At 39.8% G+C, this 25,744-nt stretch overlaps 1 protein-coding gene across 11 annotated transcripts in view; it reads left to right on the forward strand.

Annotated features, from left to right (window-relative positions):
* atp2b2 (ATPase plasma membrane Ca2+ transporting 2) overlaps positions 1–25,744 on the forward strand; it is a 91,594-nt gene that overhangs the window by 28,967 nt on the left and 36,883 nt on the right. For 9 of the 11 annotated variants that reach the window (XM_086086912.1, XM_086086910.1, XM_086086909.1 and 6 more), the window contains exons 3-9: positions 13,056–13,256; positions 15,301–15,558; positions 16,481–16,606; positions 17,678–17,803; positions 18,076–18,108; positions 19,887–19,979; positions 24,250–24,291. In XM_086086912.1, the coding sequence (XP_085943038.1) occupies positions 13,056–13,256; positions 15,301–15,558; positions 16,481–16,606; positions 17,678–17,803; positions 18,076–18,108; positions 19,887–19,979; positions 24,250–24,291 (879 nt within the window). The remainder of the gene's footprint in view (positions 1–13,055; positions 13,257–15,300; positions 15,559–16,480; positions 16,607–17,677; positions 17,804–18,075; positions 18,109–19,886; positions 19,980–24,249; positions 24,292–25,744) is intronic. The other 2 variants (XM_086086913.1, XM_086086916.1) reach the window with 2 other exon arrangements.

The raw sequence follows: 25,744 nt of genomic DNA on the forward strand, positions 1-25,744 counted from the left end.
TCACAGATGCTCCGACATGATGCTTCACATGCTATGGACCCGACTCTTTGTTACTCATGGAAAGGGAAAGCATGCTTACTGCATTTGCTGACAGTACATATTCAGCTTGAGAAGGAAGAACGGATCTCTGATGTAGTGAGAACAGGGTGGGAGGTGGGGGTCTACATTGGGTCCTACCTAAAGGAATATTGAAATATTAGTGTGTTGTAGCCATAGATGTACAGAATAATAGTTTATTTTAATGCTGGAAAACACAAGCAGAAAAACCCCACAAATTACTGTAAGTGCAAAACTTGTGCAACAGCGCTTAAACCTGTTTATACGGGTTTCACAATCCACAAACATATATTCAAAAGACACTTTTAGATGGCACCCAGGACGACAAGACATTCCTATTTTTAATACATTCCTGATAATCGATGATGAGCAGAAAACCCGTTTGTGTATTATTTGTAAAGAATTTGTTGTGTGGAATTTTGTCCATCTGTGCTTCTAATGGGGCAATGGGGCAATGTTGCATAGCATCTTGACTCCTTCAAAATATTTAGCAAGAATTGGCTACACGTGTTCTCTAATGTCAGTTAAGGAACGTTAATCAAACGATCTAATGTATATTAATCTAATGACGACAAAATGGGGTAGATGACTACTTGGCTTCAAGCCTATTTCTTAGCAAGAATGAGTTCGAATTTTGGTGATTTATTTGGCACGCATGGTCAATCTAAAGAAGTTTAGTTGCCAATGACAAATCTAGGCCACGCATGCTAGCCAAATGCCCATCCCTCACCGTAATACAGTTCCTGATGTTAATCTACACACTATAATTTGATAACTCCTCATTATACCTTCCACCTGCCCTTTCTCTTGACTTCTCTGCTCCTTTTTATTTTTATCTCTTTTTCGCGCCTCTGCTCCCATTTCTATTTCCATTTGCTGGTCGGTCGTCTGTCCCAGCGGGCCGCTGTGCAGCGTGGCCTAAATATACCTGCTCTACATCTGTAACCTTTATCATCTCTCCGCTACACATCCTTCCTTTGCTCGCTCGGTAACAAGGCTGGAAAAAGTAGCACGTCCTTTTAAAGGTTACATTTCAGATTTTTTTGGGAGAGGATACAGTGATGATGCAGTGCAGCAATGTGGGAGGCACAGACTTGATGAGAGCCAATTGTGTTTCGAGTAAACGCCAGAGGGACGTGGCCCTGCGTTGCGTTTGCTGATAACAGTGACAGTGGTCACTGGCGGCCGGCTACATCATCCTTTCCTCCTGGGAGAAGGCTCTGGCGTAAACAGCCTGCTCGTATTGCTTATCGCCATATGATCCTTGCGCCTCCGCACACGCTGACACTATTGATCACCAATCAATTATGTGGCCATTTGCATCCATTTCTCAAACCATGATGTTGATGGTGACAGTTGGGGAGTTGAGTGAGCATGGATGGCATAAAACGAAAAAAAAGGACGATCTGGAGTTGTTTTTCTATTTCTGATTGATGACCAATTCCTCAACCATTGTTAGTTAAAATTGCTCAAATGTTTTTGTATAAACCTTAAGTCAACTGTTCTGGCAAAATCTGTCCAAAATGCCTACATATGGTTTTTTTTTTTTTTTTAAAGGGTTTATATACAGTCAATGTGACCCAACGCAGCGTCCATTCGTCCATGTTAGGTTTGATTGTTTCCCCCGCCGTCCACGCCCCAAACACAATGTCGCTCTGTGATTCGGTGGGTCGGATCAGGGGAAATCAACGGGGCTCGGTACAAGATGTATTCTCCTTTGTGAACTCACAAATACCACGAGAATCCATCTTGCAGAGCAAGGTTGGCATTGACTACCAGACCGGTGACCCGCAACAAAGGGAAATTGGTGGGAAAGGTTTTTGTCTCTCAGACAGATCATGATGTAGTAGTCATTGAATGTTTGGTCATTTTGGTCTAAATCCTGGGGGTCCTTGAATGTGAGTATGGATGTCTGAGGGTGCATGGCCATAGATTGGTGCACTACCGGGAAATGAATGACGTAAATGAGTGAATGCAGCGAGCGATAGCTTAGAGCTACACAGATGGGATAAGAGAAAGGATAAACATTTCTGCTTTTATTGACCGACCAGTGTGCCCGCTATTTGAGAGCCAGATCACCCACCAGTTTCTCAAATCAAATCCCTCGTGTCTGATGGGTTGTGGGTGCTACCTCGCCTTCTTCCTTCCCTGATGATCATACTAATCACACCCCCTCCCTACAAATCCGTTCCTGTCTGATGAAATCTATTTAATCTCCGTCCCACAAGGGATGTCTTGTACGGAACAAGGACAGTGTCTCCTGTTCCCGAAGCCATGCAGAAGGTTACAGTGTGGGTAGAAAGAGTGGTAATAAAATCGGAGTCAGACAAGAATGGAGAGCGATGGATCCCAGAGGACAGATTCTGAATGATACATAGCCATTTTGCTCAGTGAGGGAGCGAGACCATAAGGTAGTCCAGCACAGGTGCGACTTATTACAGGGCAGACTATCATACAAGGTAAAAAAAAACCCATCCTTTTTCTCAGTAGGGTTGTTTTTTTACATTGTGCTATAAAACTTGGTGCAATATAACTTAATGTTGGTTTAAGTTGGAATAAATTGTTGTAAATTACCGTGCTAATATTTTACCAAGGTTATCAAGACTGTGTCAGAAAGTTGGGGTGTTGTCTTGTTTAAAAGTTTTGATAATTTTAGTTAGCAAATTATTCATCCTTTTTGAAATCGTACACGCCTTTCAACATTGGTTGGTGCACCCCAGTCACTGTGATATATTTAAATCATACAAGACTTTTGACTTAAAACACCAATTGAATTTTGTTTCTCCCTTTCACTCTGTGGGTTTTCTTTTGGTACTTCGGCTTCCTTCTACATTCCAAAACCATATACGTTAGGTCAATTGAAAGTATTTGAATGATTGTTTTGTCTATCTGTGTATCGTACCCTGCTTCTCTCCCAAATGTCCGCTGGAACATTTGCACGCCTGTTATGTTAGTAAGACCAAGTAGTATAGAAACTGGACGGGCAGAGGAAATTCCCTTGAGGTCCTGCAAAATGGCCGTAACAGAGGGGCCAGCATTTGTCTCTCAGTTTTTCTTTTTTATACAGAACCAAGCAAAAAAGCACATTGAGCTACTCTGAAATGGGCTAAAAGTTGGTGGCGTGACATCACACCCCTGTCCTGGTATTCCATTGCTAGCTAAAGTTTTTTTCTTCCCAATCATAGGTCTGTTTATCTAGCTTTTGATCGTAATTTATTCACTGTTGACAATCAGTTGTAGCAAGCTGCGTGTGTGTGTGTGTGTGTGTGTGTGTGTGTGTGTGTGTGTGTGGGGGTGGGGGTGTGTGTGTGTGTGTGTGTGTGTGTGTGTGTGTGTGTGTGTGTGTGTGTGTGTGTGTGTGTGTTGAGTTCGTAGCTGCTCAGTCATGCCTTACAGCGATACTGTACCTGTTTACTTACCAATGTGCCACCTTCCAAAAGCTGCTAATGGCTTGTGAACGCCTCCACTGGGACGTGATGTGAAGTGCGATCACTTCTCACATGTTTAAAATCTCATAAGCAAGCTTTGGTTTTGCTCTCTTGAGTTTGCAATGACTCAATGTCGTATTTCTCTGAGTAGGTCGTGGCTTGTCAGTGGAAGTGCTACACGGATAGTGGACATGGCTGTGAGTGTAGCAGTCCCAACAGATGCTTGACTAAATTAAGTGAACACATGCCAATAAACAGACTCTTGTTTCTATGGAGGAACAATGTCTTCCTCTAGGAGTGGTTTTATTAGATTTGCTGTACTATATAACATTGTACGTTCATATGAATCTCGTATGCATATTATGCTGACATCTGCTCTATTGTATTATAGGATTTAATCATAATTGTGTTGTAGGATTTTATCTTGTTATTGTGATCATCTGTGATGACTTCACCCATATGACACCACTGCAGAAAACTAAAACAATTCTTCTTCTGACAATAACGCTAACTTTGAGGTAGCTTGACTAGAATTTGACATTTGTTTTAGTAAAGAAGGTCTACCTTTTTATTTTATTTTATTTTTTTATCTTAAAGTACTTAGTGGTTGTTAGTAAACATTCAAGACCCTGAACAGTAGTACAGGCTTCTTAGCGCTAGCTTGCAGTACCTTAGCCTAGCTGATGTTGCTTTGCGTAGCTTTCTTAGTTTAGCCTAGCCCAGGGCAATTCATTTTCCAAAGGGGCCCCATAAGAAACTGGAATTTGTCAAGGGCCAGCCCAGCCACCCACCCATTTGTTCTCACAAGGATTGCGGTGGGCGCTGGAGCCTATCCCAGCCGGCTTCGGGCAGTAGGCGGGATACACCATGAACTGGTTGCCAGCCATTCCAGGGATGGATGAATGGAATATAAAGCATTGAACTGTCACGTTTTAATAAGCTGCTACTTTTGTGGCTATGGTAGCATATGGATTGTTACAGTTGGGATACACACATTTTCAGTGCAGAAGCATTAAAATAAAAAAATATACAGACAGACAGACAGACAGACAGACAGACGGATGGATGGATAGCTCCCAGTGCAAAAGGCTCCTTCATAGGAAACACAGAAATACAAAAATAGTGTGTCCTGTCTTGTGCGGTTTAGCTAGTCTCTTTAATTTAGCCTAGACGATTAAATTTAAATTATTGCATGCTTTAAATAGCCTTGCCTCATTAGTTTAGATTCACTTGCGTTGCTAGGCCTGACCTTCTTAGTTTTCACGTTTCTCAGCCTTTCCTCATTAGCTAACCTTAGCTCAGTTCACTTATCCGAGCTCTCTTGTTTGACCTTATTTTATGCTAATTATTTTAACATTCTTAGTTTTGCTTATTTTAGTATTTTAGCCAATCTCAAAGCCGTCAGATTTTACTATAAAAGATCTGGACACATTAAAAGATGACGCTGATGAAGTTGAATCATAAATGACTATCAATTTAAAGTATTAAAATATAATACCCTCCTCATCTTACAATTCAAGTGCTTCTTCCTCCAGTATTCAATTGTACATTTATATTCAGTACATGTCCTGCAAAATGTTCCGAGTGTGAACCACCACTTGAAAGACGGCAGTGTGACAAGCAAGTTGACAGGCGTAGTGATGCTTTTAGCTGCAAACGCACAGTCCCTCCCCGGCTATAACTGGCTCGCTTCTCTTCGTGTCAGTGTTTTTCCTAGGGTGGCCTCTACGTCTCCTATCTTGACACTCAGTAGGATGGTAACAGGACAGTCTCCATCTCACCACATGTTTTGCACACACCTGGAAGCAAATCCGGCTTGCAGTAGCTGCATTTGGAGAGAAATAAACGCAAACTTTCACTGTACAGTTTAAATTTAACAAGTCGCTTTTATTATTTTTGACCTGATCACAAACACACCCAAAAGACAAGTTATTAGCGAATAATGGAGGAATGGGTTCCCTAAAAAAGATTTTTTTTTTAATCAATGAATATGGAAATTTGTGAATGCCAAACCACGACTACTTGGGGGGGTTCACTGCAATGCCGCAAGGTCAGGGCCTGACTTGACCTGGCTCGTCAGTGACAAATGTCACACCTTGATGAGATTAACATAGGTTCATTTTCTGCCAGAAAAAAAAACAAAAACTGTGTGGAATACTTTGTAAATGCACCTGTGTTATTTCAGGAGTATGGACAGAGATTAATCTATGCGGCAGATGGATCATTTGTTGTTGTTTTGGAAAGACTTTCGCTGGCTCAGTCCCGTGATAGTTCAATACGCTACCATTCTCCTTTTGGTTCTACTTGCTTGTGAGCCTAAGTAAAGAAATGCTTTATGTGAGACATGGAAAAAAACAGTCCAATTTAATCACTTTTTTGTCAAAATGTCTAATATACTTCAAAAGAAAGAATTGTAGAAAACTGCACACACACCATTTATTTTATTTTATGACCATGCAAGTGAGCGACTCCATACTCTGCCCCTATATTCTACTTGACCTATGACAAGTTTTGCTTTGGTCACCACGTATATTATATGAACACATCCTCTAACACAACTATCCACCCAACCCCACTACTCCAACTGCCACCACTGTTAAAAAAAAAAATCTGCTGGGTATCAAAAGCTAACGCTGTTGGCGAACATTAATCTTTGCATCCAACAAAACTCATTGCAGCTCTGCTTACCTTTAGGCTTTGACGTGGGGATTCTAACCCATGGGGATGTGAGGGTTTATGCATGATACTTCTAAATATTAGTGCTCTGTAGTGCTCTGTATCATCTAGCCATTACTCGAAACTAAGTAGTTCCGGATCTTTGCCGAGCTTTGGTGATTTTCTCTAATCGGTGTGGGCGTTTATTATGTGAATTAGCCGAATTGCGATGTCACAACACGTTCATTCAATTTTAATCTCCTGATTAAGTTGTCCATTTCGCTTACTTGTCATGACTTTCTCATGACTCTCTCTGCTACTTTGGATATTAATGGCTCAGGCTGTCCCCCTTATTGTGTTGCGAGTGTATCTGATCCGAGGGCTGAAACCAGAGACTGACACCCAGATGGGAGATACAAGATGGTCACGCAACCTTTCTCCCGCTTTGTCAAGAGCACTCTCACTTTTCATTCCTTCCGACGATTGTTGATCTGCATATTGTGTGCACTTTCATTACTTATTGTGTGTGTGTGTGTTTGACACAATGCAAAAAGCCATGCATCAAATGATGACCCTTATTCTGTTCAGTGTGAGTCTCAAATGTATCTAATGTCCATGTGAATTGAAATGAAAGCCATCTTTATGTCCTCTTATTGTTGTACAATATGTTGCTTTACTTTTGATTTACTCCCCTCCAAGACTCCCCATGAATCCCCATGTATGGCTTTCAAATGTGTTTTTGTTGTTATTTCGTACTTGTCTTCCTTGCATAACGTTACACAATCACACTTTCCCGCATTTATAAAAGGAACAAACAAAAAAACTGCAAGAAGAATCATTGTCATGGAAACAAAAGAGCATGTATGCTTTTGTGCGTGTGTACTTTAGGTCAGAAGATGCCTAATTTTATGTAAGATGACTTCTTCGTTTTTTCTTCTCACACACTGTTTCGTCTTTACAAAATTGCCCCTAACCTCGATGCCCTGATACATTTTGAAGTGGGATTAGTGTGTGTGCGTGTGTGTGTGTGTGTGTCTCAGTTTGTGAGTGTGAAAGAGGGAGCTGTGAGCTGTGTTCTCTCACTCCACTCGGTTATCACTCGCATGAGTCAGACTCTTAGAGCACAGTGCCTGACAGCTAAACTCACCCACTTGTACAGCTGCCCCCACACGCAAATACACACAGACACACACACGCACACACCCCTACACACTCGCACGTTCTATTTTCTTCATTTGATCTGGCTTGTTGCAAAGCCGTTTAAAAGTGCTCTGAACACTGCACTGTTCTCCTGGGCTATTAATTAAATGTGGCCTGATTTATTAATTTTATTTTTTAAACTACAACTTCTTCCAAAGTATGTTGACGATACTGGCTCAAAATGAAGAGGGTAATAGGTCGGTTGTTGTCATGGCGACCAGCAAAAGTCCGCAACAAAAATATTGGCTGGACCAGCCAGGACATTTCTTGTGTTATTAGTTTTAACTTGTGACCAGAAACTAGGAAGCAGCCAAAATGGAATTATGGAATTGATTTTCTCTGTTAGTCGTTTACGTGATGATTGAACTGTTGCCCCTGCCCCAGAATGCAAATATCCTCTTTTGCCAGGACATGCCCACTTTTTTACATCCTGGTCGAGTGTCAGGATTTAAAAATAAATAAATAAATAAAAATCATGAAAATGTCCAGTTTTCCTTGCGTGACAATTGACAAATGGGAGGCGGAGTCCACCATGCTGTTACCGCGACTGCTCCAACTTCAAAGTGAGGGGTATAGGGGGAAGAAAAGGGCGGGTTTTGTGTGTGTGTGCATGTGTGTGTATTATCTCTCTTTCTCGCTCTGTCTGCCTGTACATCCGTCCGTCCGTCCTTCTTAGTTAGCCTGTTAGCCTGGTTAGCTGTATTGCTAGAAAGCTATTATCTGGATAAGATTCTACCAACTATCTTGTATTCTTTTAAGAAAAAACTCATGTTGAGGGGGAAAAAGTGTGTGTGTGGGGGGGGGGGGGGATCTGAACATTTCATATTTATTTCCAGACTAAAAAAAAATAGTACAGACTTGAGGGTGTGCGCTCTATGGAGCGCTATTCATCTGCTTGTTGTTTTTTTGTATTTGTTTGCCTGCCCGCTGAAATTTGCCTGTGAGATTTGACTGCTCAATGGTGTGTGCACAGCTCAGTGTAAGCTTGCATGTGATGTGCTGCTACTCAAGTCATGACACATCAACTTGAGCTGGCCTCATGCAGCGCACCACCAACCTACCAACCTACCATCCATCCATCCAGACATCCGATCTGTGTGTGGATGTGGATTAGGACGTTCTCTTGTCCTTTGTGCATATTCATGTGGGTGGACCTGCTGTGCTGTTAGGTGTGGTCCACTTCCTTCCTTGTGTCACCCCTTTCATTTATTTATGTTGCATGCTGAGAGTGCATAGTGTAGTCTTTGACGAGAGCCAACATACTCCATCCCACTCCATAGCCGACTAAAGTTTAACTCATAATAATAGATAAATGATTATAAACAAATAATAATATAACTAAATACTTGGGAGAGGAAACAAATGTCAGTCGGGATATGCGAAAAAAACGATAATGATAATTTGCTGATGTTCTACAAAAAATACTGCAAATCACCACTTGCTTCACAGAGCAATTGGACAGACGGCGCTTCTGAACAACAGCTGTTATTTTTTTTAATTTCCTCATACAACTTCTGCAAAACATCGCACAATGAGATCCTATGGCAATGTTTAACAATGAAGAAATAAAAAATTATGTCTAGGCTATATACTATATATATATCAATCAAATCTAGTGTATAGGGTGTTTTCATTGATTTTGTGTTACTTAAATGTCACCTATCACTCCATAATGACACTCATCCCATTTTGAGCTACATTACGTACAAGTCTATCACTTTTACTACTACAATCAGAATGAGAAAAAGTTTTCAAATAGATTTCTAGTAAATATGACTGAATGTCATGTGTCTGAATCCTGCCCGCTGATTCATAGAATGAAGACTTATCACTTCCTCCCCCTCAGCCGTCTCTGCACGCCGATTTGCCGAATGGGAACCTTTATCAGTAATCACATCCTCCTACTTTGGAGCCAATTAATGGACCCGTTCGTGTTTTCTTTTGAAACAGTATTAATACTTGATCATGTAAAAATTCCACAGGGTGAAAGGAACGTTGACGACGATATACTGTATATCGCTTTAGTCGTCAAATTTCCTGGAGGGTAATTAGCCAAAACTGATCGAAATTCATGATAAAAAAAATTCTGGCCGAAAAGATCAGTAGTTCAGTTCCTGGCTTTGACTATCTGCTCTCAAAGTACCCTTGAGCAAGCCTCAAAATAACGCAATGTATGACAAATATTGTTTACGTTATCCCATTACTGTATGCTTTAATAAAGTACAATAGAAGTTATTTTTCTCATAAAAAACTAATCAAATCTTTTTTTTTTGGGGTTGATTTGAGAATTTGTTATCTAGTGAAACGATTTGCTGATTACTATTTGTCCCCACCTTGGTAAGTACCATACTTGTGGTTATGATGTAGGTCACTATCAAGGACACGGTGACACATTTCTCCATCACTCCATCTCGTAACGGCAGCGTGATAATTAGCCACCTTTTAGCCGCTCGCTCGCTGATGGCTTATTATTCACGATGGAGTCGGCCTACTCTCTGTCGCCGTGTGCTCTCTCTCTCTCACATTCTCTCTCTGAGTCACACTTGAAGCCTCTCTTTATTCCCTCGCTTTTCAAAGAGCGGCTGAGAATGTGCCACGGACACATTGATTCACTCCAATTTTCTCCTATCAATACGTTGATGATCATCACGGAAGCCTGTTGCCATGGCGACTCGCGCATAAAGTCGGAGGGAAAGTTGCAAAATCAAATACACAGCTGATACATATCATGAGGACTAACTTAAATATACATTATAATCCCTTTGCTGCTCTTCAAGGACATTTAAAGGTCACTGCATATTTATATTCCCCAGTCGTCTTTTCTTGCTTGCTACATGCATACTCCTGGTCACGCCGATAAAGATGGACCACACACACACACTTAATTCACATGTTCTTCAAGGTTCAGACTTGCGGGTATTTCCACACGAGTGGGACGCATAGTGTTTCCATAGTGATCTATTTTTAGTCCCTGTTAAAATATGCCATCATGTTCCTACTCACTGGGAGAGAGAAAAATCCTCATGCAGCGGGTGAGAGAGAACGAAGCAAGATTTTTTTTCTTCTTGGTTTTTATGTCCATGTCTCGTGTATTTGGAAACAGGATGTTAGGTAGGCGCCGTTTGTCACAGCAGATTTGAATCAGAGCCGGCAACATTTGACAGATCAGCGAATTAGAAGCCATGAACTGTTAGAAAGAGAACAGACAGCCGCCGTACTCTCTATCCGCCTTTGCTAATGCTTTACTTCTTTGGTTTGTCGGCTTCTTTATACAATACGTTCAAAAAACACTTTATAAGAAATAAAAAAAACGTAATGCATAATTTTTTTCACAGTTTGAAAAATGCCTTAAGTTCTCTGAGACCCATCAGTCAGAATACACAAATGGTAAATAAATAAATAAAATGACAGCACTTGGTTGGAATCACTCACTTTTGGGGGACAGTTTTGTCTTATGCAAATGCCTTTTGTTCGATTTTGTGTAAATTAATGGTATTTCACCAAGCTATTTAAAAATATCTCATAATATCAAGACCTTCTTTTGATAAAAAAAGAAACATATTCTCAGATCATAACTTTTTTAATCTAAATACGACTTAAGTCTCTTTAAAAGAAAAACTTAACTGTAAAATGTTTCCATTCTTAATTTAATAATATAACCATCATCTCTTAATATTAGCTAATTCAAAAAAAACGAAAATTATAATCTTATATTCTGACTCTTCTTTTAAATATGGATATGAATAACCTTTCCTAAAAAAATAAAATCTACTTAACTCATTCACACCCAGCCATTTTCACTGAAGCAACTCCCTTCACTTCCAGCTGTTTTACTGGTTTTGCAAGGTCCGCAGAATATTGTGTTCTATTGCTATAAAAATATGGAATTCACCAAAAGAAAGATTAGAGTCTCTTCTTTCATCAGAAACTATGTTTCCGTTTTGCAGCAATTAGTATTCGAATATAGCTAAGTTCCATCATTATTCACAAATCTGTTTAAAACAGTGGGGGACAGAGCTTTTTGCAACATGGCCCTGGTTAATCTCTTATACTCTGCTGCCACTTGCTGGCCGTTTTTGTAATAACTACATTTCTTCAAGCATCAAAGCCTTCTGTATGCTCTAGCATAAAAATAAAAAAAACTTATAAATATGTCTTTGGGAGGTAATGGTAATATTTACACCATGAAGTCCCATTACATCGCAGTCCAAACATTAACATGCATGCGGCACATTCAATTTTTTTGATGCCGCATCACCGCTAACCATGCTAATGACGGCTAACAGAAGTTGGTGCAGTTCTTCCGCTTTCAACTAGCTCCCTCACCCGCGCGGAAATGTGGGCCATGCAGAGATTTGCATATTTATTGATTTTACATCTTTCCGCCGTGGAAGAATAAACCCTTTTGATGCGGTGGAGAAATGTGTTTATTGACGACGTGGCTGAAAGGACATCAAAAGGTCATTAGTTGTCACACGCACGTGCACGCGTGCACGTGTGTGATGCGGGACAGGCTGCTGCTACTGTGTGAGTTCAGTGATAGAGCATGCTTGGTCCTCTCCCACAGACAATTAAAAGGGAATAGATAATGAAGCTATTTATAGACAGATCTATTTGTAACAAGGGCATTCTCCTACGTAGGAGCCGGGAATGCTTCGCTTTCCTTGTGCTCTCCCCTGTCCCTCCTCCCGCCTCGATCCCTCCCACTTCCGCATATCTTTATTTCATCCACCCACTCTTGTCATTCACTGGTTATATTGTGCATATGCGGTGCACACGTGACACGTTATCAGGTATCGTCCAGGGGCACTCCCGGGAGATCCTGGTGACGCACAACCGCGTGACATAACGACATTTTAATGTCTGCTCTTGTGTGAGGCTGCACAATGCTACTGTGTAAACAAACTATGGAGCTACAATGAGAAGCACGTTGCCTCCATAGATAGGTAGCGATGTGGTATGCTGTGGATCATGACTTCTTCTTTTCCACAGTTTTTCTCATTAAATGTTACTATAGTTAAATAAATTGATAGATTGCACATGATGTGGTATTCTTTGGATCAGGAACTATCGCTTTTTGTATATAATGCAATATGTGGTGTGCTTTGGATCTTAACCGGTTCTTTTCCTAACATAAATAGAAAACGTGATGTGATATGCTTTGGATTTGCTTTATAGATAGATAATTGGCTGTACGTGATTTGGATTTTTGTCTTATTTCCCAGATGATCAATGTCGTCATTGATCGATCGGCGAATTAAAGACTTTTTAGCCGATCATATCTATGTAAAGTCTAATAGATAGATAGAGAAAACACATGATGTGGTATGCTTTGGATCCATAGAAGGATTGATTTATATATAAATAAATAAAGCATGCGTGGCAGTTCATTTTCCTAGATAGATTGAAAGCACATGATGTGGTATACTTTGGATTATGTGCAATTTCTTTTGCATACATTACATTGATAGATGACAGAAAACACGAGATGTGGTATGCTTTAGCTCAGGTTATGTTCCTTCGACGAATAGATAAATAAATACCACATGATATGTGTGGTATGCTTTAAAAATGAGTGGTTCCTTTCGAGAAAGATTGTTTTTCTTTTTCCTTCTAAGGTGTTTAGACCATGAATAAATATGATTATCTTATTTTTCCATGCAATCTTTGTGTCCTATTACTGACCCTCCTCGTGGCCTTTCTTCTTTGTGTCAGGACTCACGGGTGCCCAAGGTGACTTGGACAAGAGGAAAGAAGAATTTGGGAAAAACCTGATACCTCCAAAGAAGCCAAAAACTTTCCTGCAGCTGGTATGGGAGGCCCTGCAGGACGTCACCCTCATCATACTGGAGGTCGCCGCCCTCATCTCACTGGGCCTCTCCTTCTACCACCCGCCCGGAGAGAGCACTGGAGAGTGTGAGTCCACTTATTTATCTTCGACACATAAAAAAGTGTCAGCTACATCTTCTGCCCTCACATGTGGGAAAGGAGAGCCACCCATCCCAGATGCACTTTTCAGTAATTTATTGAACATGATGACAGTGTGTTAAAATAACTTTATGTGTTTAAAGTATGTGGGAGGGCTACAACTGTAAAAAAATGAAATATTTTTTATTCTTAACATGGAATTCTTGCAAAAGAAAAAGTTTTCAATTTGACTCAAATTCACTTGCTGGATTGGAACAATATGATGTCAGATTCTGTGCTCTGCTCATTTTAAACACTGATAACTATATAACTATATCATTCTGCACAAATCAACTGTAATGTATGTCACCGCTGACACACATTCACACCGAAATATTTGCTTCTTAATTGCATGGTCAGATTTCACGTTGGACGGGGATGGGGGGGGCAGTGTGTCATATGACTCACCGCGCATACTTTGCATGTGCACGGGCATGTTAGCGGGAGGTTAATGAAGTGTTGCGCCAAGAAATAACCTTGAGCACCCAGTGTCTATACATTAGCCCCGTGAGCCGTGAAACAGGAAATGAAGACCCATAACGAGGCGCTGAGTCAGCGCCATAAGTCACCACCGCCCGTAGCGTTGTGAGAGTAATGGCACTCGGCCCGTCTCGCTAAAAGGGACCAGTCATCATTTTGATGTCTGTAAAAACTTTAGAGAATGTCCAAAGGGAACGGAAGTGGTGTTATTTATATTTTGCGTGTAGCATCCCGAGCGGTCGTATTATTCAGATAAATTCATCGGTTGTTAAACACTTCATGCGTCAATTTGCAAGAATGTGTGATTTTGACCTGCCAACTTTCTTTACTTGCCTGTAGAGTGAAGAGTGCACACTCGACAAAAGAGGTTGAATTGTGCTGAAGGAATCTTTATGCTCATAACTTAGTCGTAAAATAAAGGCTCCCCTTTAACTTGTCGATGCATGTGATGTGGAGATTGAAAATGCGAAGAAAGATGCACACAAGGCAGGATGATGGGTTGCTATGCCCAGCTATTGATTACATGCATCATTATTTTCTGATTATTTGATGTCAGCACAGCTATAGGCTTTAAAATGGTTTGCTGTTTTTTATTTAATATTTTATTTTTAATGTTAAATTAAATTTGAATTTTATTTTGTTTATATGGTTAGGTGATATATATTTTGGGGTATTTTATTTTTAAATTAGCATGTTGTTTTGTATTTACTTTTTTTTTTTTTTATTGTTTAGATTTTAAATACTATTATTTTAAAAATATATATTTTATGTGGAAGCATGTTTTACATTTATTTTATGTTTTTGTAATTTTATTTTCTTCTTTGAAATTTTGTTTTTCTTTTATATTTTGTCAGTGTTTTTTTCATTTGATATATTATATATTTATATTCAATTATTTCACTTATGTTATGACATTAAATTATGAAGGTTCCAGTCCATACAATAATTTGTCAAATTAAAAATGCCAAAACATTTTACTGTATAGTAAAAAGTGAAAATGAATGAAGTGCAGCTTTCTCAATTGGGACTTCAGCACCATGGACAGCTACAACGGTGCTTCAAGCTGCTGTCATAGTGCTGTTGGAGAGCAACATGCTTGATTCGTTGATGGGTTAATGCATTTGTGCAAGCCAAAGTAAAGCAACAAAATTAAGGTTAAACGTTTAAGCTTTTAACTCTTTGCAAATATAATATCCACAACATACTTCAGTTTCCAATGTGTTATGGTCCAAATCAAATTTATCATGATCTTGACACCCAGTTAAAATGGTTTGGGGGGTTTGGGTTCAACCTTACAGTGTGTTCATTAAATTCAGTCTCAAATAGAACCACTGAAAAGAGCCCAGACCTCTGCCAATGCCACATAATACTGTAAACGTGATCACTTTTAATCGTAGTTCATCTATTTGAGGTATGGTGTTCATTTGTTCAACTAGATAATTAATTGAGGGGAGGCGTCCATCCAACACTTGATATCGCACAGTTTCGATATAAACCTTTGTCAATTGGGCAGCTTGTGGCTCGCTGAAGGGCGGCGTGGAGGACGAGGGCGAGTCGGAGGCGGGCTGGATCGAGGGCGCCGCCATCCTCCTGTCAGTGGTGTGCGTGGTACTGGTGACCGCCTTCAACGACTGGTCCAAGGAGAAGCAGTTTCGCGGGCTGCAGAGTCGCATCGAGCAGGAGCAGAAGTTCCAGGTGGTCCGCGGAAGCCAAGTCATCCAGCTGCCCGTATCGGACATATTGGTGGGCGACATCGCACAAATTAAATATGGTAGGTATCTAATTGCATGTTTTTTTTTCTCCCTGGGTGCTTCCTCCAATTTTTTTTTTTTACATCAGTCTTCTTCTCTCGATTTTTGCAAATTTGTTAAAAAAGAAGAAAAAAAATCAGCAAACATTTCCAGAAAAATTTGTTCTATTTTGGAATTCAGTGTCACATTACAAAACGTGAAATCCTAAGTCCTTTTCACACTTCACTGAGTACAACGCATTGTACCATTAATCAACCCATTCATTGTGTTCATTATTTGCGGAGGCTGGCGGCGCATGAAGTAGCGCCTGAAATTAAAAATGCTCAATTCAAGCGCGGCACACTTTGACAAAACCTCATCACATTCAATAGGAGACATGTTTTTATGAGTTTTTGGTGCTCCCCAAATTGCTCCTAGTGGTTCCTGATTAATTGATTACTTCATCAAGAATGGAATAGAATACAGCAGATAACCCTTTAGTAATCTCATAATGAGGGAATTCTGATTTTACAACAGCAAAATGGACATTATCAGCACACGAGTATGTCTTTTTACAATATCAGACAATGAGACTGAGCAGAATGGGAGAAGGCATTATATGTGACAGCTGTAAAGGAATGAAAAATTCTATATATATATATATATATATATATATATATATATATATATATATATATATATATATATATATATATATATATATATATATATATATATATATATATATATATATATATATATATATATGCAGATTTCAATGGCAAATTATACAAACATGAAACAATGTATGTTTAAAAAGTGGATATGAACAGCAGCAACAATAACTGCCAAGTGTTATATGTAACAAAAAAAGCTATTCATTGCTTTTGCTTCATACAAAAGAATGAATATATGATGTAAGAGTGTCAGTTTTATGGCATGGTCCTGCCTTTTTGTTCTCAGGTGATTTGCTCCCCACCGACGGAGTGTTGATCCAAGGCAACGACCTGAAGATCGACGAGTCGTCGCTGACCGGAGAGTCTGATCATGTGAAGAAGGCCGCGGACAAGGACCCCATGCTGCTTTCTGGTATGTCAACAAACTCACAAGCACAGTGAATATAATAAGTATACAACAGAAATTTGAGGAAAAGCCTACTAGAACAGCTGTACTTGATTTATCAGAAGTACTTCCAATTGGTGGTAGGTTTAGGGTGAGTCTTGTTTAACATGAATTTGTATGTTTCTTTTTCCACTATATATCCATTTTGTTTTGTTGAGGAAAGGTTTTATTTATTTACACTTTAAATCTTTCTTTCTAAATATAGCATTCTCTCTAAATGCATTTAATTTATTACCTTGGCATTAATTCAGACAAAGGAAAAAGGTTGTTCACTATAATCGCAAGGCTGACACAGTTCCCCTTTGCGTGCTAAACTTATCTTCGGGCGTTTTAAGGGTTTACTGCATCAGATAAATCACATTCCGTAGCTGTAGGAGTTGCATAATATCTGATTTAAAATTTTTTTTGAATTAATCTCTCTTTAGCATTTTTTCCCCCTCCTTGGATAATTAGCTGTGTGCCGTTTTGCCGCCGTCATTAATTAGCCTCGAATTCACCCACATTTTCCCAAAGGTTAATCAGGCTTGCTATTTGTGTGTGAGTGAGTGTGTGCGTGTCTGTGTTTGTATGTGTGTGCATGCGTGCTCTGACAATGTTTGAGGAGTTTCCGTTATTGTCATCTGTAGCTAAGACAAATGTCAAAACAATGTACAGTATAATCAGACAATAAGCCTCTATATTGAATTAAATATTGTTTGTTATATTACTATTAGGGATTAAAATTGCATAATTACATACATTGTTTGTTTTATTCTTGTTATATTTCCAGTTCCACTACAGAATTAACATAACAAAGCTCAAGTGTGATGACTGGAAAATTATATTTATCATGTTTAATTGGACTTTTTTTTTACCTTTTTTTGCTGATTGGCTGTTCAATTAGCCATGTACTTAAAGTGTTGCATCCAGTCGGAATTTTGTAGGTTGCCAAATATGGTTCCTAGTGTAGGATTTTTCATGAAATTATTATAGCGTAGTACAAATAGGAAAACAAATACTTGTGCAAACACGCCTTGATAAAACATATCTCAACTCCAGGGACCCATGTGATGGAGGGCTCAGGGCGCATGGTGGTGACCGCTGTGGGCGTCAACTCTCAGACTGGAATCATCTTCACCCTGCTTGGAGCCGGTGTGGAGGAAGAAGAGAAGAAAGAAAAGAAGGGCAAGCTATTTAATACTACTTTTTTTTCAAGAATTAATAAACATGACATGTGTTTTTATCGGATCGTATTCCCCCCGCAAAAAAAACAACAACAAAAAACATTTGTTTCCACAAGCCCTTAAATTATATGCTTGATCACATTGCTAACACCCATGCTTGAAATACTGTTTATTGTGTGATTTGGTGACTGGTGGTTTGGTGGTGAGGTGCAGTAGACCTCAGCAAATGTTTTGTCCTTTACTTTGTCTCATTGTTCCACATTTGCCTTGAAGGAGGCGCGGTGGAAGACGGACACCAGAATACAGGTAGAGTATCCTCTTTGTCTCAAACCCAGGAGTGGTACTCTCAATTCCTTTGAGCTTTAACCCTTACGCTAATAATCAGGCGCAAGTCACCTCCTCCTCAACACGTCCCCACTTACAAAAGAGAAAACCTTTTTATGTGGAATCTACACGTCTTTAACTTCACTGGAACTATAGATCTAGCATCCATAGTTAGTTAGTTGGTTGGTTGGTTAGTTAGTTAGTTAGTTAGTTAGTTTGTTTGTCGGTCAGACAGTCAGTGACTATGTGACATTTTCAGTTTGTTTGTAAATTAGCCAATCATTTAGTTAGTTAAACGTTAGTCACTTAATTAGTTTGCTAGCTAGTCAGTCAATCAATTAGTTACTTTGTTGGTCACTTGCCCAGTTGGTCATTTATCAAGTTAATTAGTCAGTTAGCTAATTAAGAAGTCAGGTAGCGATTTAGTTAGTCAACCATTTAATTAGTTGAGTAGGTGGTCAGTGTCAGTTAGTGTGAAGGTTAGTCAGACACTTGGTTACTTAGTTTTTCAGTCAGTATTATTAGTTAATAAGTCAATTAGTACACAGTTGGTTGATCAGTCAGTAAGTTAGCCATTTACTTGTTCAGTCAGTAAGTTATTTACTTAGTCAGTTAGGAACTCTGTCACTTATTTAGTCAGTTTGTTAGCCAGTTAGTCACTGAATTTTAGTCATTGATTTAGTAACAGTTCAGTAATAACACAATCAGTTAGATAGCTAGTTAGTTAGTTAGCTCAAATTGAAAGTAGCACATTTCCCCATCGTGGGACAAAAAAAGATTGTCTTGTCTTAGTGAGTTTAATCAATTATTTACTTATTTGGTCGGTCAGTTAGTGATTTAATTTAAGTGATTTAATTTGTTACTTGGTGAGTCAGTTAGTTTGTGACAGTCACCTTGGTATTGTCTCCGAATTAACACCATTGCGTTTGTAGTGTGATTCAGGGATCCAATTAAGTGTAAGATTTTTCCTCCATTCTTGTTGCATGTGACTCATGATAAAAAATTATCAAGTGTGTCTGTTCAACTAGCAACCTTCTTTTTTTTTTATACATAGCCATTCAGACTTTTCATCTATTCTATTTCAGGTTAACATCTCTATAATCTTGAGCATATATATATATATATATATATATATATATATATATATATATATATATATATATATATATGTTCCATCTTTGAGTACAACTATTAAAGACTTTAAGCCCTCCTGCAAAAGTTGCTGAGCGCTGCAATGCAATTACTTCCTAATTAGATCATAAATAAAAGATGAAGTGACCACATCTAATGACTATATAAACTTGTTTTTGTGAACAGTAAAGCCATTCGCGTGGAAAAATCTCCTGAAGGCATCACTATTCGCTCAATTTCAACAAATTCAACTTTGACTTTACAAAGTTTACGTGGCAGCTGCCCAACAAATAAAATGCCTGCAAGATCTGTTGTACTTTTTACAACACCACACGAGCTAAAACACAATTACTTCTTTATGCAGTAGGTCGAGCTTTCTGTGCGACAATTCCTTCCAATAAACAATGTTTAGATTGTGTGTTTCGTGTCTGTCCAATGTTATACTTGTTTGTTTTAATCACTTTCTATATTACATGAAGGATAAATACACCACACGTTTAATCCATCCTGACAAAATAAAAATGATGCAAATGTTACATGTCTTATAACCATGTTATTTCTGGTCACTGTCTTGTGTATGTTCTTGTGTGTGTGTCCATTTATGTTGGGCTTCCTTTGTTACTGGCTAGACTGCTCGCATCCCCCCATCCACCCCATCGCCACAATTGCCACGGATGGGGCAGCGGGCTTTAATGCCCCAGGCAGTGCCAACCTTATTAATGGTAGGTTGACAAAACCTCGTCGTCATCTTTGCCTCCTCACCATGTCCTGCATCCACCGCCTCATATGAACTGCTTGACCTTTAAATTCTACCAATCCCCCCCCCCCCTCCCTGTCTGGCCTTGTACTGTCTCTGTTGATGATTTTGATTTCATTCATCTGCCTGCCCCCACAGGTAGAATTTCCCTTTCTTAAGATGTTTCGCACTAAAAAAATGTCGGGTTGTTTCCCTAACCCACTCACTGGGTGGCTGTGGATTTTGAGCTGATTGGGTTATTTTTACCCAAGGTTGGGTTAATTATTTTTGCGTTGAAATATGGATTTGGGCGTGCTGGGGAGCCTTTTTGGACACAGTTTTATTGTGTACTGAAGTTGAAGTAAATTAAAATAAAAAAAAATAAAGTATGTTGGTGGTGGCTAGGTTGCTCAGTGTGTAGCACTGCTGACTTTGGACTTGGAGATCAGATGTTGGTGTGAAAATTCTTTACAGGGCAAAGAGTAGCATCCAGTTGGGTCCCTAGGCATGATCGTTCATGCAGTAAGCCCAATCCTGGATAAAAAAGGGTGGGTTGAGTCAAGAAGGACATTTGATGTAAAAACTGCCAAACATCATGCGAGTGACTTGCTGTGGTGATTTGCCTCTTCTTCTTAGAACATGTCAGTCATACAATTAGTATTATACCACAGCTATACTGATAACATGGTAACTGACATCTTGGTAGCTTTAACTCATCAGTATGGGTAGATCTACACCTTGACCCAACATGTTGGGTCAAATCCTAAACCCTATGCTTTGAGTCCAGCATTTGCTTGATCTCTTTTGGACCCAGCGCTGGGTCAGCAACTTTACCCAATTTGGGTTGCTTTTAACCAAGCAGCTTTAATATTGAACTACCCAGTGTAATTAACTACAAGCTATGCCCAATACTGATTTTGTACCTGTATCCATTTTTTTTTTACTGTTTATTTTATATTGTGGTCTGTTTGTTTTTTCCAAGTGACACATAGCTGATATAAATTTTCTCAACACCTGAAACAGCCGACATATAGCACACGTACAAAATGGTTTGTGCACCACACATATATGGGAATATGCTAAAAATAACAGTTTGTTGATTTAAAGTTTACAAATCTCAGAAAAAGGACAAAAGAAAAGATAGATTAAGATACAATGCAAATTGGTATGTATCATAAATTCTTCAATAAATTCTCAACCAAGCCAAATAATGTATACAATAAAATAACAATTAACTATGTAAGTTTATATATTTTTAATGAAGCGCAAGATTTGTTGGTCCTTTTTGGAAATGGAGGACAAAGACAAGTGCAACGGTAACCATTTGCACAATCAGAATTATGTAATAAAAACACAAACATTGACACTTGTTATTGTATTGGCTTGCTCAGTTAGATCTTTTATTTCTTTTTTAACAAAGGATTCTGAAAAGTTAATGTATTTTTAGCCTGAGCATAAATCTTCCTATTTAACAATAAATGAGGATCTGGCTGACAAAATCATACAAAAGAGCTACCGTCTTTATTTCCTTTAGTGCTAATCCCTCTCTTCCGCATTTTCGCTGGTTCAGGATGAAATAAAAGATTAACTCCTTTCACCGTGGCACCGCGGCGTCTCCAAGGAGACCAGCGCCAACGTGCAGCCTGTTCTCGACACAGCTGGGCGGTTATTTGTACGGTGACGGCGACCTTGCAGCGTCCCGGGATGCAGCCATTTGTCATCTTCACCGCAACTCTGGCGTCTGTTGGGTGAAGCAGATCCTTTGCAGCCATGTGGACAGGTCCAACATTCCTCTCTGATGATATTTAAAGCACAGGCAGAAAGGTTTTTGTCTTAATTTTTAGACAATTAGTGCTTCTTACTGTAATTACAGCCCAGGGTAGATAAATGGCATCCACCATGCAGTGCGATAGTTCAACCGCTAATACTACAGACAACAATCAAACGTATGAGCAAGACATATATTTTTTTAAATTAAACTTCTTTCCTTGAGCAAGCAAGAATCCACCGGCAAATTAAATTCTCTGTCCCCAAACTTAAGTTTTGATTTTTTCATCCTTACGTAACTTCACTGTGTGGGAGGCTTTTTTTTCTTCTTTCAGGCTCTCTCTCCCTCCCTCCCTACCTCCCTCTTCACATATTCATTCTGCTCACTTTGAGTCTGTGATCCTGCATGCACACACATTGTGCACGCTGTCTCCAAACATTGCGTGCTGTCGGGGCCATCATTGTGTTCAATGTTAAATGCTTCACGATATGTTACAGCCTGTTCAATTTGTTGGATGAAATATGCCATGGTACTATTAATAGCTCATTTGTGTTATGTATGCAGCACACTCAAAGTCAACATACACCAAAACGTTGGGAAGTTCGTGTTTGATGCTTTTTGATGGTTAATTTTGTGCCGTTGGAAAACCTGGCCAAACACTGGTGGGGGATGGCCTGCCTACCAAGAGCTCTCAACCAATGTGGTTGTATTCCTTATTCTTTTACGGACACAGAAGTAGTCAGTTAAAGAGACATTATTATGAGGAAGATTTATACAAAGTCCTAGTATCCCTCAGACTAGTCATACACTGCTGTGGAAGGATATATTCAATTCCTCAACCAGGGGTTTGCCTGACATCCAATGTGCTTTTTTTGGGGGGGGGGGGGGGGGTCATACTCAAGGAACAAGCTGCCCCCTTCCGAAAATATCAATTCAAGAGTCTTGGTCACACGCTGCCATTGACTGGTATTTTCCATTAGTTAACTTTGTGTCGCCATAAGTTAGCCCGTATGGATTTCTTGTTCATTTTGGAATGAACAGCATGTCCAAATTCATCCAACAAGTGTTAAATGTTGTAACCATACAGAACCTTGCACCGCATGCTGGTTAAACACTGCTGTGGGATGGCCTTCTACTCTTGAACCAGTCTGTGCAAGTCTGTGAACATGGCTGTGTTGGTCAGTCTATATTCAAACAAATGTGAGAACTGTTAAATTCAAGACCCTCAAAAATTTAAGGGAAAACCGTACTTGGCCGCAACGGTCTGGTACTTTTTGCTAGTTACACAGAGCTGTGGGATGGCCTTCCTTACTTTTCAACCCAGCCAATGCGGTTGTGTGGGTCACTCTAGAACAAACAGCACCCTGAGTTAATCCAAAAGGAAGTATCATACACAGACTGGCACCTCATGCTGGTCACACACTGCTGTGGGATGGCCAACCATTCTTGAAGCAGTCATTCCAAGCCTGACAACGGCTTTGGTCAATCTAGAACCAACAAGCAGCTCCAATGAATATTGCGTTCAAGAGCTTTAATAATGTGAGGGGGAAAACATGGGCAGCAACAACAGCCAGACACCTTATGCTAGTCACACGCTGCTCTGAAATGGCCATTCTCTTCAACCAAGTTTGGTAAGTCAGCCAACATGGGTATGTTTGTCATTCTAGAGCAATTGACCAAATTGTATTTGTAGCCCAATTTAGTGTGAATTAGGGCCGTATGTAGCCACAACAGCCTGGTACCTTAGACTGATTACACACTACTGTGGGATGGCATTCCACCCTTCAACCAGTAGTCGTCGCAAGTCCTCTGCCGGGAGTTGTTGAAAGACACGATTGTGGATTTGTCACTGTAGAACACGTGTGTCAAGATTCGGTCCTGGAGGGCCTGAGTCCTGCATGTTTTTGAGGTTTCTCTACTCCAAACGCACCTGATTCAATAATCAGGATAATTATCAGGCTCTTGCAGAGCTTGCTGATGACCTTAAATATGAATCCGCTGTGTTGAACATGAGAAACCTCTAAAACATGCAGGACTCAGGCTCTCGAGGACCGGACTTTGACACCGCTGCTGTAGAATAGACAGCACACCCAAGTTACCAAGTACAAGAAAGAACTATTCATAGCTTGGCACATCACACTGCTGTGGGATGGCCTTCCACTCTTGAACCAGTTGTTGCAAGTCTGCCATTGTCCTTGTGTTGGTGACTGTAGGCACACAAACAGATGCAATAATTTGATCACGCAAACACGGATTTCCAAGCTTTTTGGTAAGATTTTAATTGTGCAACCCAGCCGACTCACATTTCACTTTCTGTGTTGCAAAAATGTCTTATTAAAAGTCATTTTCCTGTCTCCCTGTATTTGTTTTCTGTTTTTGCTGGGAGGGAGTCCCCTCACTGTTTGTTTTTTGTCTATGTGATGATCCTTTGTTGACTTGTCTGCTTTGGTTATCTTTGTTGTTACTGTCTTGTATGTCTCCATCATAGGTAAAATGCAGGATGGCAATATGGAGAGCAACCAGATTAAAGGTAACCAGACCACATCTGTCCCTCCGTCCTTTCCTCCTCCTAGCCCCCCTCCCCTTCCCTTCCCTTCCTCCCTCTCTCTGGTGTGCAGTGTAAGCTGTGGGTCAAATGCAGGTTAGATTCAATTCGTCTCCACAAAGAATGTGCATTTTTAATGCAGAAAAGGATTCTGGGGAATTAACTCTCCTAGACAATTAAAGAGTTGGGCCGTATCAGAGCTCATGTTTGGTCTTTGTTTAACCTGGAGTCTTATTAGGTTAGCCTACAAACCCCCTCCCCTCCCCTCCCCTCCCCTCCCCTCCCCTCCCCTCCACTCGCTTCCCCACTGCTGCGTCTGCCACTGCTGTGTTGTCCTGTTGTTGTTCTTGTTCTTCTTGTTGACATGTTGTCGTGACGACAGCAGCCTCGATAATGTGATCTGGTCATCCGGGCACCTGAAAGCGTTCAGAATCCTGACAATACCCGATATGACTTCAGTTGCACATTAAACCTTTTTGTCATTGTCCATCCATTGTTTGTTAATCTCAAATGTTTTTAGCATTACACACTAAATGGGCTCAGAAAACTCAAAACTATATACAGTAAAGAGGCCCTTTATAAGAGTTTCCGAAGATGACATACAATACAATTTTATGTTGTGCTTGACTCTCATATTGACACTTGAGGATCTCATGTCGTAATTGACTCTTTAGGCTCTCATGTTGTGGCAAGGGGTCACCAAAATGTTGCTTTCAGGCGCTAGGTACAGTACTGTATTCCGCAAGGGTCACATGGGTAAAGCCCCAGGCTCAGATGGTTGCCCCAGAGAATATGTTCTGTTTGAGGTTTCTTGCCTCTGTCCCCAAGTTTTTGCTCGTGTAAGGTTAATTTAGTTTTCTTCTCTGACCTTTTAAGAATGTTGTGGAAGTGATCCTTTAAAAATGTAAACACTTGCAGAGATTTGTAGAAATAGGACAATTACTGTTGTTGATATGGCCATTGCGCCCATTGTTCTCTTGCCACTTTTTACTTGACTTAGTGTTGCATATTGATATTTATCTGCTTCCTACCTTATTAAATCACTGTTGATTATTAGTTATTATTAACAGCATACATTATTTTGAGCAAATTTGTTATTTCAAAAGTTTGTATCAAACTGTTTGCCTTTTGCATTAACCAGTACCCAAGAGTTAGCTCTGATTTTCAAAAAGGTTGGTGACCCCTGCATTCTCTTAGTAGTTGTTGACACTTTAGGCTCTCGTATTGTAATTGACTCTATAGGTTCTCATATCATAGTTGAATCTCTATGCTTTCATGTCATGGTTGACACTTTGACCTCTCATGTGGTGGTTGACTCTCATTGTTGACACTTGAGGCTCTCGTAGCAGTTGACTCTTTGGGCTGCCGTGTTGTGGTCGACTCATGGTTGACACTTAAGGCTGTCATATCATCATTGACACTTCAGGCCACTGTGCTG

Source organism: Leptonotus elevatus, chromosome 10, assembly GCF_054856555.1.
Source record: "Leptonotus elevatus isolate MCC_2025b chromosome 10, RoL_Lele_1.0, whole genome shotgun sequence".
Taxonomy (NCBI): domain Eukaryota; kingdom Metazoa; phylum Chordata; class Actinopteri; order Syngnathiformes; family Syngnathidae; genus Leptonotus; species Leptonotus elevatus.